Source organism: Neodiprion fabricii, chromosome 2 (genome assembly GCF_021155785.1).
Source record: "Neodiprion fabricii isolate iyNeoFabr1 chromosome 2, iyNeoFabr1.1, whole genome shotgun sequence".
NCBI classification, from domain to species: Eukaryota; Metazoa; Arthropoda; class Insecta; order Hymenoptera; family Diprionidae; genus Neodiprion; species Neodiprion fabricii.
The window spans coordinates 22,849,626-22,865,030 of NC_060240.1; the positions used below are offsets into that span (position 1 = coordinate 22,849,626).

The 15,405-nt window shown below is 33.8% G+C and overlaps 1 protein-coding gene across 3 annotated transcripts; it reads left to right on the plus strand.

Moving 5' to 3' along the window:
• Positions 1 to 1,957: 1,957 nt before the first annotated feature.
• Positions 1,958 to 10,855, plus strand: LOC124175319 (histone-lysine N-methyltransferase E(z)). 3 transcript variants are annotated; one of them, XM_046555429.1, is made up of 12 exons: positions 1,958 to 2,180; positions 2,379 to 2,692; positions 3,151 to 3,432; positions 4,293 to 4,509; positions 6,042 to 6,065; positions 6,255 to 6,355; positions 6,716 to 6,893; positions 6,983 to 7,354; positions 8,429 to 8,719; positions 9,498 to 9,680; positions 9,847 to 10,012; positions 10,223 to 10,855. In XM_046555429.1, exons 1-12 carry the CDS (start codon positions 2,045 to 2,047, stop codon positions 10,281 to 10,283), a joined length of 2,325 nt encoding a protein of 774 aa, XP_046411385.1. In that variant the 5' UTR covers positions 1,958 to 2,044; the 3' UTR covers positions 10,284 to 10,855. The 3 variants fall into 3 exon arrangements, with proteins under 3 accessions (XP_046411385.1, XP_046411386.1, XP_046411387.1); XM_046555430.1 differs by having other exon boundaries at positions 6,045 to 6,065; XM_046555431.1 differs by lacking the exon at positions 6,042 to 6,065.
• The last annotated feature ends 4,550 nt before the right edge of the window (positions 10,856 to 15,405 follow it).

Below are 15,405 nucleotides of genomic sequence, written 5' to 3' on the forward strand. Positions count from 1 at the left end.
GGCAGAGTCGGAGCTATACATGAACTTGGAAGCGCAAAAGAGATGAAAGATTGCAGACAGTACTGTCAGTCAATTTTCGAACACGGCCTTTGTGTACACTTTTTACATTCGGTCTAGACCAAGTGTAAAAAGTGTAAAAAGTGTAAATGGTTCAATTGGCATGAATGCTACAGGTTTTTCCACCACGTTAGTGAACTGTGATGCGATATACCTTAGAACTCACGAGTGACAACAAACCCATAACCTCACTCTAAATCAGAACAAAGCAGTACAGTATTTTACCAAAAAACAACATTCAATTTGATAACGCTATACTTAAAACATAAGGTATGAAAGATTTCTTCAACAAATTCCAAAAATGCTTTATCTTATTTACTAATTTGTTGTATTAATAAGTGTTTCGAGAAAAAAAAAACATGAGAGCTGTCATGGGACAGCCGGTACGAACGAAGTTCCTTACGCTACAAAGAGACGCTATACTGATGCCGCTTGTTTTCTTTCCGAGCGCTGTGTGAGAGAGAGAGAGAGAAAGTGGGAAAGCTATGAGAAAGAAAGAGAGGCAAAGTATAGACGTACGCTGTGAGAGAGAAAGAGGGGCGAAGTATAGTCGTGCGCTGTGAGTGAGAGAGACCGCTGCTGCCGTCTCCCACCCCAAGCGCTGAGACAGAGAGAGAGAGCGCGCGCACACGCTGGAATAGAGAGAGAGAGAGAGAGGGAGATCGCGCGCACTATAGCAAACGAGCACTATAGCCAAAAAGTGTCGGTTTTTTGGTGTCGTTTTTTTCCGCCTAGCCCCTACGGTGAACGAGCGATAAGGAACTTCGTTCCAAAACGACTGTTCGTAACGTGCGCCATTTTCTTGTCCCCACTTTTCTGCACTATTGCGTTCGCGCTATCTTAACTACAGTCAAGAAGCCGACGTACACTTCCCAGCAATCCCTAGTACACTACCCTAGTTCTTTTTACACTCGTGAGTGTAGAGTGTAACTAGCACGAACAAACCTAGTTTCTGGAGCGACAAGCCACAAGATCACAAGAAGCCACGACCTATTTCATGAGCAGCGCTGCTGCTGCGTATAATTACAAGACTGATGCTAGTGAAAACTAGTAAGTTACTAAACCACTGCTGCCTTTTACTGCTCATGAAATAGCACCCTGAGGGTGCGTTCTGAAATTAGCTGACAGGGCTAAAAAATTTCTTAGGACAGAGGCAGAGCTACTCCCGAACACCGCAGCGCAAAAGAGATAAAAGATTGTCGACAGCACTGGAAATTAATATCGGAACGCACCAGTCGATTGCGTTGTCAATAGAGAACATCAACCTGCAGCTTACCGCCCGAGCCATGGAGACCAGAGAACAGGAGTCCGATCTCTATTGAAGAGCATACGAAAAAATCGTCCTTGAAAATTTATCGTTTAGCAGTTTTAGATTTTATCCAAAGCATTGCTGTCATCGTAAAGTTCCGAAGTGAACTTGGTAGGAATTGACTATGTATATTTATATAAACATGGATCGTGACGTGCTTTTACCTCAATTATCTGCACGGATTTATGGACGCAGCCTCCAAGCGGAGCCCTTTCTTGCGGGAGTTTCCAAAAAGACGGAAGGGGCATCGGGCAAGGTCCCTAGATTAGACAGTTCAAGACCATCTATGGATTTACCCTTTGCCACCTTTTACTCGGATTTAATGTCGGTTGAGGTTGGTAAAGCAATCACTCGGTCTTTACTGGTTTTTACGGGTTTTCACTTACTTCAAATGGTGGATTTTACAGAGTATGTTTATAGCATTGAGGTTTATAGGTGATGATCGCCGCCATCGCCGCCCTTCTTTTTGTACAATTTCACTTTTGTCCGTAGGAGGCGCTTTAACCGCATTCAGATAATTCTTACGCTACCTTAAAACTGGGGACAAGTTTCATCGCAGAGTTTTGTCTACTTGCTACAACTCCGTGGCTGATAGGTAGCAGCTAATTCTCTATGAAGAAGACGAAATAGCAGTCGTTTGCAACACGATCTTTGATCAGGTGTCCAGAAGTGAATGAAATGTCGAAAGCTAAAGTCTCGGCTGAGTGGAAGAAACGTGTAAAGTCGGAGTATATGCGCTTGCGACAATTGAAACGTTACAAGCGCGCAGATGAAGTGAAAATAGCATGGAATCAGAATCGCAAAATTATGACAGGTAAACAAACTTTTCATTTTGAATCAATTTTTGTTACACGACAATAATTAGTCTTTATTATTGTCGATTGACATATTCTATTCGTAAATCTTTTAATTTGTTTGGAAATTACTTTTAGCTAACAAACATCGGAATCCTAGCTTTAATTGTTGAAATATTTGAACAATGAACCTGATATTTTTTTTGCCTTCTCGATAGAGCTGCTCGTCATAGAGCAGAAACGGTGGGCAGATGGAAAGGCTCTATGGCTGGCCATGCAAGAGGTTCCACCTCATGTTTCATGTATGAAGAAAGCAGAGGTTTCAAGCTCCGACGGTGATATTCAAACGTGTCCAGTAAAAATAATAAATGCTGTAACTCCTATACCGACTATGTATACTTGGGCGCCGATCCAACAAAATTTTATGGTTGAAGATGAGACGGTTTTACACAATATTCCATATATGGGTGACGAAATACTTGATCAAGATGGTACATTTATTGAAGAGTTGATAAAAAATTATGATGGCAAGGTAATCATTTTAAAGTACAAATCAATTCTTAGACATTTGTTTACGATCATCTAAGCTTTTTATAACAATGCAATGTGGCAATTCTAATCAATAATAAAATGTACAGATAATGCATCATATTGCGCATTAGAAGAAGAGAGTCTAAAAAAAATTGAAAATTGTGAAAGAAAAGATTTTAAATTTATTATATGTGTCAGATTTTATCTATATTATGTAAGGTCAAGCTTTGCTTGCGAGTTGTGAGTCTTCCAAAGCTCAAAAATCAGAGAGAAGTGCAGAATTTTAGTGCAAAATAATGATTATACTAATTTACAAGAATAATTGGGATTGAATTTTTGGATTTAAAGGTCATGCAAAGGCAATTTTTTCAAGGAATTTCAAGTACAACAATCCTAAAATGTATCATTTTACCAATTGATCAATGTTCTATGAATTTTATGAATTCATGAATATTTTAGGTTCACGGTGATCGAGAGTCTGGTTTTATGGATGACTCTATATTTGTTGACTTGGTAAATGCTCTGATGCTATATGAGAAAGACGACAGAGATAAGGAACCACCTAAGAAATGTAAAGAATCCACAAAAGATAAGGAAAGTTCAAAAGATGATGATTGCGATATAACAGAGTTGGAATGTATGAAAATTGAAGTGAAATTGGAAAAAATTGACGAGGATTCAAAAGATTCTAGGGACAAGGAATCTCGGACTACACCTTTTCCTTCTATGCACATATTCAACGTGAGCTATTTAATATCCCAAATGACGTAAAACAATTGTTTCTCAGATGAGTAGGAATTCTCGACCTCGTATATAATCTATTATTGAATCTTGGTGATCGGTCAATTATGTAAACGTATTTTTAGTTAACGTTTCGTGGCCCATATCCGGGTCGAAACGTTAACTAAAAATACGTTTACATAATTGACCGATCACTAAGATTCAATAATAGATTGTTTCTCAGAACAAATTGAGAATGCTAAATGCTGCTTATCCGCAAAAAAATATGATAAATAAAAATAATGAATAATCTTGTAGAATAATGGATGTGGTTAGTAGTATAAATGTATGAGTATTATCAAAAAAATTCAGCCGTAATTCAGCTTTATTCCTTAGAAAATTATATATCTTCCCGGTAGTAAACACTAGTCAGAGAATTGATTGAAATTTTTTTTTCACCATCAGTTCTAGCATGTTGCAGATATACTGATTGAATGGTTGGGCTGTGTGTTTATTGCTAGATCTTAACTGACAAAAGTTGTAGATGTAAACCTCTAATCTTTAAAGTTATTAATCCAGGCTATCAAAACTTGGCCATAAATAGTTGTTTGAACGAGTTTCTCATGACATATCTGAAGTTGAAATCTTCAAACATTTTTTGAAAGAATGTTATACTTCCATTTTGATTATTATTTGATATTAGGTCGACTGCATTCTTAAAGTATTATGAAACAAGTTTCGAAACTATTTTATAGTTGAAAATTAGTAAATTGAAGTAAAAAGTGTTTAGCATTGCAGAAGTCAGTTTCATCTGTCCTGAGATTCAGTTTGAACAGAAATCTGTGTATGTATGGAAATATGTTTCCTTAATATATTTACAGGCTATATCAAGCATGTTTCCTGACAAAGGTAGACCTGAGGAACTACGAGAAAAGTACATTGAGCTTACTGAAAGATCTGATCCAAATGCATTACCTCCAGAATGTACGCCGAACATAGATGGTGTTAATGCTAAAAGCGTTCCTAGAGAACAAACAATGCATTCCTTTCATACGTTATTTTGTAGAAGGTGTTTTAAATATGATTGTTTTCTGCATCGTAAGTATATAACGATCTTGGAGGATCTGTGCAGTACATAATTTTTTTAATTTCAAATTCTAGTTCAACATTTTTTTTATAAAAATTCAATATGTTTGCAAAGTCTTGATTGTATCTCAGATGCTTGTATTATTCAATATTATTTACTTCCATTTCATAAAAACAAACTGATTTTCAGTTTTTAAATATTTTGAACAGAGCGGTTGGCTACATCGAATGTGCGCGAAAAAAATCTAAAAACTTTTTCTCACAAGGGGATATCGGAATAGTTTATTGATCAGCTGAGAGTTTATCAACAAAAATTTAAGTTCATAATATAAAATATTTAACTTTTCCACAGGAGACAGCCCAGAAAATGTTTGAATATTTTTTTTTTTAATCAACTGACTATATTATTTTTGACAATTCGAACAGAGCCATTGACGATAGCCAAAATTTTTTATCTGCTTTTTTTCTTTAGCTTAAATTTCCTTGCCTTGTAAAAGTTTGAGTTTGTCTTGCATGTCATTGTTTCACTGATATTCGCGAATATCTAAGCTCACATATGATAAGCTTCTGAAAAGCTTTGCAAGATTTTGTATATATTTTCCGCTCTCTCATAGATCTGTGAAATGCTGTTGAAATGCCTAAATCGTTCAGTACGGGTAAATGCTTGCAAGAAAAATGATAATGCTAATAACAATATGACATTACTTTGAGCAAGTCACAATACATTGTTTACACAATGTGTTGCTTTTCACAAAGTAAATTATGATATCTCCGAAATTTTGGTGGCAAGATTATAAAAATTAAATGACTAGTTTTGTGTCCTTATTGGTTGGGATCCATATGAAATCATGTAGGCTCCTAGAGAACGCAATCCTAAATCACCTGAAAGTAAAGTAAATAATTCTCTGACACCCTTAAAGAATTTGATATTTCATGTCTTTTTCAGAATAAATTTCTCACAACACGCTCATGTATTCAAAATTGTTGCAAAAACTAACATTTTTAAACTTCAAAATTTTATTTCAATATTATGATGGCTGTTAATTCGTATTATTTGAAAAAGTATATATTTCTATTATAAAGCAATTCAGCATATTGAAACTCAGTAAAACTATAGGTTTTCTTATGCCGTATAAATCGTCAAATTTTTCAAGACAGAAAATGATATTTTTGAGAAAATTTATGTGCATTTTTTTAATATTATTGTAAGAATCTCCACTGATTATTAGCCGATCGTATTAGAATAAAAATTTTTTAAGTGTCCATGAAATGTAAACTACGGATATCAGGTTGTAACTTATAATTTCGAAAAAATGACATGTATATATGGGTAAAATTTGAATAGCTGCACTATTCATGGTAATTTTTTTCTAAGAAAGTCTTCAAATGTATCAAAGAATTATACAATTTATTTTTTGATGCTTCGGAATTTCGTAGGAGCCTGCATAATTTCAAAAGAATCCATCCTATAATATATATTTATATATTAATCTATATTTTTACACTCAATAATGACAGAATTTATAATTCCTTATTTGATACAGCAGCCAAGGGAATCTCCCCGCAAGGTAAACTTCCATTAAATACAAGAAAATATTTGTCAAATGCTTTTTTTTTTGTTCACTACAGGCATCGTCACTGGAGTCATGAAATTCATATCACTCACAACCCATCTTCACTATCGATTACATCCGTTCTTCTAGATCATCGTCGTTTCTATACTTTGAATGATTGAAACAAATTTATTTTCTTGTTAGGACTTCAAGTTTGTCATCCCGGGCCGAATTTGCAAAAAAGGAAGGGGCCTGATCTGAAGCCATTTGCAGAACCCTGTGGATCTGAATGTTACATGCATTTGGTAAATATCATGTTCATGTATCTCAATTATCCATCAATCACGTCTTGTGTTGATAACAAAACAGACGATTTCTTTAACCTGTTGACCGAACTTGAATCAGTTTGCAAAATGATTGCATTCACTTGCATGTCACTTATAGTTATTAGATTGGGAAAAAATCCCTTTTACAAATTATTTTACTGATTGATGTTAAATTTTGGGAGCTCAATTATTTTAATACTTGAATGATACGTCGATACAAGGGAATTTTATATCTCAGTTACTGATTCAAGAAATTGTATTTCATTTAATTTTTTGGTATTCTTTAATACTATACACAAACTGAGAACTACCGATCTACAAGTATATTGATTATTTCAGGAAGGTATGAAAGAAAAGTTAGCGGCTCAAGCTGCAAATGTGAAAGATGAAGAAGGAGATGAAAAGAGGGGTGGTCCCAGAAAAGTTAGAAAGCAAGCAAGCGTTGATTCGGGCAATGAAGCCAGCAGTGAGGACAGTAATGATAGCAATAAATACAGCCAAGGGGGAAGTTGCCAAGGTAAGAAATACCAAAATAAAAGATGAATTCTATTTTAATTCTGATTAACGACCAGTTCTTAATGCCTCCATTCATTGCAATTTTACTAGATTTTAAACAAAACTTGAACAAGGAAGCAAAACCTTCGATATCTGAAAATCAAGTGCAGCCTGAAAATCAAACACCATTCACGCTGTTGGGCTTTGATAAAGCATCTGAACAGCAAAACGAGTTTTCTTGGACAGGTTCGGAACAGAGCTTGTTTCGAGGATTGCATAAAGCATTTCCTGGTAATCCATGCGCGTTGGCTCAAATTATGTTGACTAAAACATGCCAGCAGGTGTATCGATTTGCACAAAAGGAAGCCTCTGATATCCCAGCTGTTGAAAGTCTCAAAGATTTCACACCACCTCGAAAGAAGAAGAAGAAACATCGCCTCTGGTCAATGCACTGCAGGAAAATTCAGTTGAAAAAAGATTCTGGTATGCAATTTTTAGTTGAATTTTCAAATGTTGAATGCTATATTTCTTGCGCTACAGCTATCCACATGTATTGAAATTATGAGCAGTCTTAGTCTTTAATGTTTTCAAAACAGTTTTTTCTAGTTTGTAGTAATCTGAATCCTATATTCATGTTTGGAATTTAATCCGAATGCTATACCCACGGAATTTTATTTTTTTCCCAAATGTAGATATAGAGACCATGACGTGTTTTCCAATGAAGCAAAAAAGGCTTCAAAATGCAACGTTGTTACCGCATTTTTACTGTATCATGTTTAATAATCCTAAAATCAGTATTTGAATTAATTGAATACTTAATACATGTGATTAAAGATTATGTTTTGCACTCGGAAGCTAAGATATCAATGGAGTCGAGTAATTTAAATTAAGTAAATGAAGTAATTAGTACGTTGTAACTGAAATTTCTGCTCTAGGAAGCTGCTTAAATTGGCAGGCATCTTAGTTATAAAAATTTTCGAAGCACATTTTGATCTCATACTCGATTTCTCAATCTAATTTCATCGAATAAATAGATTTATTCAACTCTTTTGAATTTTACCTATGAAAATTTTTGGGAAATGATAAAAGATTTTTAAAAAGTTGTAGACAAATGAAGAGAAATCGTGTAGAGATGCTATGATTAAAAAAGAATGCTTGTAACACCTTCATGGGAAGTTCGATTTCATGTACTATAGGGGGTGCGCGAAGCGAGCGATTCCCGAAGAGTTTCATAACTGTTAGGTAATGTTTATTCTCGCACACTAATCTGATCAAATGAAGTCTAAGTAGCACCATTGGATGGGACGAGTCTTGACTACGATCGCATCCACTGTGTTGTAACAACACGTCTATGTTCAGATTAGAGTACCACGTTTACAATTTTCTCGAGTTGAACTTCCCATTACAGGTGTTACAAAAAATAGTATACGATACGCATGCGCGTCCGTGATCTTCGCGTAAGAATCATGTACTTCGCGCACTTGTATCGTAACTTATTATTGTATTTCTAAAATATTTTTTAATCGAATGATATTATTTCAAATTATGCGTTTTTAGGTGCAAATCATGTGCATAATTTTGCTCCATGTGATCATCCAGGACGTCAGTGCGATAATTCATGCCCTTGCATCCAGGCTCAAAATTTTTGTGAAAAATTCTGTCAGTGTAGCAGCGATTGTCAGAATAGATTCCCTGGATGCAGATGTAAAGCACAATGCAATACCAAGCAATGTCCCTGCTATTTGGCAGTCAGAGAGTGTGATCCTGATTTATGCCAGACTTGTGGTGCAGATCAATTCCACATCACTAAAATTTCCTGCAAAAATGTTAGTGTTCAACGCGGATTACGTAAGTTCATTAAAACATACTTAATTTGGTAGTCAAGATTTAATGCAAAAGTTACACTCTCACATGATTATTCTGCTTGAAATATTTGTGCAGCAATCGAGCAAATAATAGAAGCAAAAAGCAAGAATAGAATACTACAATCATTATCAGAATTACTTCAGAATTTTCTAGAATCTGCAAATAAACTATAGATTAAAAAAAAAATTGTATCCCCTCGAGGTTGAATCAATTTTATAACGATAATTAATTTTAAGTAAAAGTGGTGAGGAAAACTTGAAGATTTTTGGAAACTTGAATTTTATTACTATATGTTGTTAATAGCATACAAAATTCATCAAAATCTCTGTCAAAACATGTTACAGCTATTACAAAATAACTGGCGTTTCCAGATCTTCAAGGGTAAAATACTTCCATTTAAACAAATGATCTCTGAAGACTTCGAGATGATTTCAATTTTGAATTCAATATTCGAATTACAATAGATTTTGTTGAATGACATAAACGTACCATACTGATATTAAAACAAATCAACCTTGAATGTAAATTGATTTCTCATTCTAAATCTTAATTTTTGTGGCATTGGTTGTTATGTCCACCTATTCTTTTTTTTGATTTTTTTAGTCATATCCAGCACCAAAAACCGTTACTTAAGCCCAGAACGATATGGTATATTACATTCGAAAGGAAAATCAGCAGAATCTCGTAAAACTTGAGATTTTAACTAAAAACATTTAGCCCAATGGAAGTATACTATGAAAAAACTTTTTTATATTTTCAGACAAGCATCTCTTGATGGCACCTTCGGATGTTGCTGGTTGGGGAATATTTTTGAAAGAATCTGCTGCTAAGAATGAGTTCATATCAGAATATTGTGGTGAAATAATAAGTCAAGATGAAGCTGATAGGCGAGGAAAAGTCTACGACAAATACATGTGCAGCTTTCTCTTCAATCTCAATAACGGTATTTAATTTAAAAGAGTCTAAAGTTTGCATGGAAAAGTTTTGATTTACCAAAAAATAGATGCTAACCATATTACAAGTTGAATAATTGATATTCTTAATCAAATTGATGACAACTTCTTTTGGTGTGGACGAATAAAAATTATATATTATATTTTTTTGAGCAGATTTCGTAGTAGATGCAACTCGGAAAGGGAACAAAATACGATTTGCGAATCATTCCATAAATCCAAACTGTTATGCCAAAGTTATGATGGTCAATGGTGATCATAGAATTGGAATCTTTGCGAAGAGAGCTATACAGCCTGGCGAAGAATTATTCTTTGATTACAGGTGAGAAATGATTTGTTAAATCACAGAGCGAGGCACAGAATAAGGAAAGAAATAATTTCTGTGCCCGTGACTGTAAAAATATTTTCTAATAGTAATAAGACTTATTGAATATTAGGAGAATTAAAATAATGCCGTAAGTAAATATTGATTGTTAGCGACCAAAGGTTGCTTTATTTAGTTAACTATACCGATGTATTTCTCGTTTTACAGATACGGACCAACAGAGCAACTCAAGTTTGTTGGAATTGAACGTGAAATGGAATTTTTATAGCAAACAGTTGTTACCTGTGAAAATAAGTAATTCTTGAAACAATTTTGAAATAACTGTTTTTTGGACCGGAGTGTAGGTATGGAATACGTTAATGATGCGAAAAATGTAATCTATTATGATTCACGGTTAATAAACCGGTTTCAATACTTTACACATTTTTAAAATTGGTATGTGAATTCGATATCGTAGAAAATAAAAATCTTGCTATCTGTTTGTATTTCACGTATCTGAATCTTGCATTCAAAGTGCTATGGAAATATGGTTTGCCGATAAAAATGCTGTATCAGCTACGGAAAACATTTCCGTATAACACAACTTATTTACAAATGTAATACACATTAAGAACATTCTCCACGTGTGGTGGACACGTAGATTTTATTGCTAATACATTTGTATGACTATAATGATATTATAACCTGTCTACTTCAACCTTGAACGAAGACTAGGGTAAAACAAGGTTGTTGACTTCTGGTTTGAAAAGTTTATAGAAAGTGTACTACAAAAAAAAAAAAGAAAAGTTCGAACGATAAACATACTTCGTACTTGACATGGAACACACACACACACACACACACCATATATAATGTAATACATTCATACTCGCAGGAAAGGAAGGTTGTTCCAGCTTTTGAAGAGGAAAAAAAAATGATAGGAACGGAACAGATCTTGACCGATAAAGCGTCAAAATCAAGGCTCATTTAAAGATATGGTTTTACATCCATATGGTAGCGATTATTGCTTTCATAACAATGATGATTATAATAATAATAATAATAATAATAATAATAATAATAATAATAATAATAATAAAATAATAAGCATAAGAAAAACTAGGAAAACTAACATTCTATGTGATAAAAAATATAATTTTTAAATAATGTTGAGTTGTTATGTGAGTGTTCTTGAAGTAACTATTTCACAACACGTCAGACACATTCTTCAATTTCTTTGATTTCTCTCTTTTTTCATACACTACGTTGCGTACGTTTTATCGCAATTATCAACGCCTCAGGCGTTGTATATATTTCCAAATGTCTGCTACATATGCCAAGTTATATCATGTATATGTTTGTATACGTGTGCGTAGAGACGTACGTACATATGTAACACATATGCGTTATGGCATCATTGATTTCGATAGTTGCTCAAGGCTCCGCTCGAGATTAATTCAATATGATTTCAAATTCGCCACGAGAACGGCACTACGAGTCCGGTGAGCAATTCTAGGTCAATCCTAAGGTCGGACGATCAAAGAATATATTTGCAATCTCGCTGAAATCCTGGCACTTAAATGTGAAAAGGATTAGGTCTCTGACGAAGCTATATCTCAGTTTTGGTAATTAATCTGCCAGTCATGGTCGCTTCTCACGAGCTATTCGTCAACGTGTGACATTTAGCGTTGAGTAATTGTAAATAACTTTGTTGTCACTACGTACGTGTATTTTCTACACTCCACAAACAGCTGTGAAAAGAACCGTCTTTTTGTGCGGCTGCACAGTAGCAGTATGGGACTTCCTAATAGTGATGGCCAATAAGCTAAAAATAATCGATGCATCAATTGATCGGTCCAAAAAAATAATCGAACACGACTCGATTAAATCGGCGAAAATGAATTGATTAATTGATCATTGCGTATTTTTTTGAAACGGTGCATATGAAACCAAAATTTCGTAAATTTCAGTACGTACTCTTAATAACGGAAAAGTTTTTTTTGATGATTTATAGTTTCATTCAGAATATTTTTCAATTTCAGATAAAAATATTTGTTTATCTTTCACTTATTATATCAAATAGGTACTTAGTAAGTAAGACAATGATAATAATTAATACTCTAATCACATAAAGTGATAATGTATTGCATCGTTCATGGTAGTAAAAAACAAAAACCGCTTGTGTAGGAAAATGATCGAGTCGGTCGATTAATTGAGTTTAACAAATAATCGATTATACTCGATTTATCGGGAAAAAATGATCTACCTAATCGAAAATCGATTATTTTTGGTCATTCTTATTTCTCAGGGCAATCTGCTCGTACTTTTCAATCTCGTTTTTTCTTTTGTTTTGCCTTACACGCCGTAATCGACTGAATTGCTTTACATGTTATATAGACATTCAGGCGAAAACATGTTTTGAAAAATTTGGCGCGTTAAATTGGGAAGAAATGCAGAAATTTTCGCGAATCATTGAATATAAGTGAATGTCGATTTAAAAAAAAAGACATAGATTTTCTACAAGAAAATATATTAGCTTAATGATATTATTTCTTAAACGCAAATTCGTGCCATAATTTATTAATAGAACACTTCAAATTAAAATATATGAGGAACATTTTTTTTCAAGTATTTTTTTTTGGTATTACGCAATGCATTTTGGTAGATTCATCTGTTCAGGTAAATTTTAGAATTTCGTAATCAAACTCGAGCCAAATAATTTCTAATACTCTCAGAATTTCAGGAAGTTTTAAAAGTGCGGTAATAATTGTTGTCAACAAGACGAGAGGGGATGATATTTAGAGAGAAAAAAATCAGGTGAATGTTATTTAAATGATTTTAGTATTGAACTATTTTTAAGTACAACTGTACGAATAAATTAGCAAGGACATGAGGGAAAATGATGACGTGATACCACTTCGTTCAGTGTATATTAATGTGCAGGGGTATGTCACCCTTTAGATGCACTTTTTTGGAAATCCGAAAGATACATTTCTACTATGTTTTTCGCTCTTCAAATTGCAGTTGGTCCGATGAAAATGTGAGCAGTAGTTTTTTTTGTTGTGTCAATTTTATGAATTTACAACCCTATAATTTTCATGAATTTTAAGCCTCCCATGTAAAGCCGCATATATTTTTATTTACTCACGACCAAGATTATGTTATATTCGGGCCCAATGAATTTTCTCAACTGCGATTATACGAAACTTTAGAAATATCCCTTTCGTATTCTCAGTTTGAGCATGATTTCAGCGCCCAAAAACTTTTTCCGCTCGTGCAAAAATACATACCTCTTAAATTTCGCTGGAGAATAGAATGCTAAAAAATTAGCAAAATCAAAATCGGACAACGAAAGACACTTCCTTGTTAGTAAAATAGTTTGTTCCTAATTCTTTTGATGTCGCAGGCTCTATTAAAGCAACAATTATTTAAAGCAACAATTATTTAAACCAAACTCAAACGTTCGAATTAGCAGAATGTGATCGGGTCTGACAAACCTTTGTGATCTTATTTGTGAGTACATTTCGTTACGAGTATGAATAAGGCAAAAAGCTTAGCTGTACGAGTTTCGAACCGTATTTTTTATCACAAGAGCCAAAAAATCGCATAAAATTTGCGATTTTGAAATTAAAATGCTAAAACTATGTTTTTCAGCCGAAAATCTTCCACCTCCACCACCATTTTTTTCTTTTTTTTTTTTTTAATGACTAACAAGTAAACATTATAATTAAATGGTTTGGCATCGACAGATTTTCCTCGCTTTCACCATTCAGAATACTACTTATTCATGAAAATATAGGTTGTTTAGCTATGGTGAATAATTGGATAACATTGATGAAAAAACGGAGCGATCTCTGTTCTTCGAAATAGCTTGCATGGTTCGAAAAAAGGGTTATTTCTGCGGAGCATCATGTTCAGCAGTACAGGTCTTGAAGATCCTTTGGAAATATTGATTGTGCGCGGAATTGTAAACGTTTTTTCAAATTGACAATTATAACGCTTGTAACGTTTTTCGCTTTGTTGACTGAATATGAGACAAGTTGGAACAATATCTTTGCCTTCTATATCCCTGTGGAAATTTTAACTGTCTTGATATTTCTTTGAGAATTCTGGACTCCATAATAATTACGTGTATCCATAACTAAAAAACCCGATACAAAGATGATTCGACTCGAATCGGATACAATCCCGATTATCAACAGAGCGACATTTTAATTGGATTAAATAGATAGGATTAAATATTTGTGTGTTATTATTATACAATGCGTTCGCTACTTCGAAGCCATAATAAACAACATTTTTTGTCGGTTTTAATTTTTTTGTCCAAAAAGGCACAGCAGATGAAACAATATTTTTCGCTCTGTCTGCCGATACGTGCATTATCTTTCAATTATAAAAATAACCTTCATTCATTTGGTGGAAACTTCGAATATATAATAATAACTGAGGAGTCTCTTACAAAGATAATTTGCTGCATTCGTCGAGTTTATTATTTCCAAAGTAACGTGTTTTCCATTTAACTGTAAGATTTTATCGTAATGGCTGATTGCAAAGTGTGGCATTTAGTTATTCTGAGAACCTTTAACAGTGTTGAACGCCTATAATTACATATAAACATAATTTTTGAGTATAAAGCGAACTATAATACCTAATCATTTTCCAATAATTGCGAAGCATAAAATAAACATAAAACTATCTTTTAGCTGTGTAATCGTCGATTATTTGCAGATTTTCCCATGTCAATAGCAGCTATTTAGATATCTGAAACAACCATTGCAATAGCGTGGTTACCTCCTTTCCTTAAAGGCTGAAAACTTAAGCATGATGATTGACTTTCGGTGATAAGATTTAAGAAACGAAAAAGCCACTTTCGGAATTTTAAAACTTTTTGGTTAATGGTCTGTAGTCTTATAGTAGTCTTATACGTACTAAACATCTTTGAACGGATTACACTTTGTCTATAGTACTTTGAAAAGGTTTGACCCTTCCATGCGTACATTTTCCCTACATATGATTCACTAGAAATTTTGCATACATGGACTTTTGGGGTTGCTGATTTCGAATCTGAACTCGAAATTCGAACATTCAAAATTGTGGATCCAGTATGACGGACAAACAAGAAGAACTAGAAGAAAAATTGTGAAAAATTTTGCAACAGTTTTTTGTATATATTAAATTTGTTTAACAATTGGCATTCGGATTTTCATGGTAGGTTAGCAGAAAATGCGTTTTGTCGTGGAAAAGTAAAAATTTCGACCATTTTTTTACATGTGCTATTTTTGAGGTAAATAAATAAACATATTTAATATTTTCTTTAGACTAAGAAGATATGTGGAACCAAGAAACTCGGCAGTTATTACCAAAAACGTAGTTTAATAAATAAAAAAGCAGCAAAAAAAAAGGTGGGACGC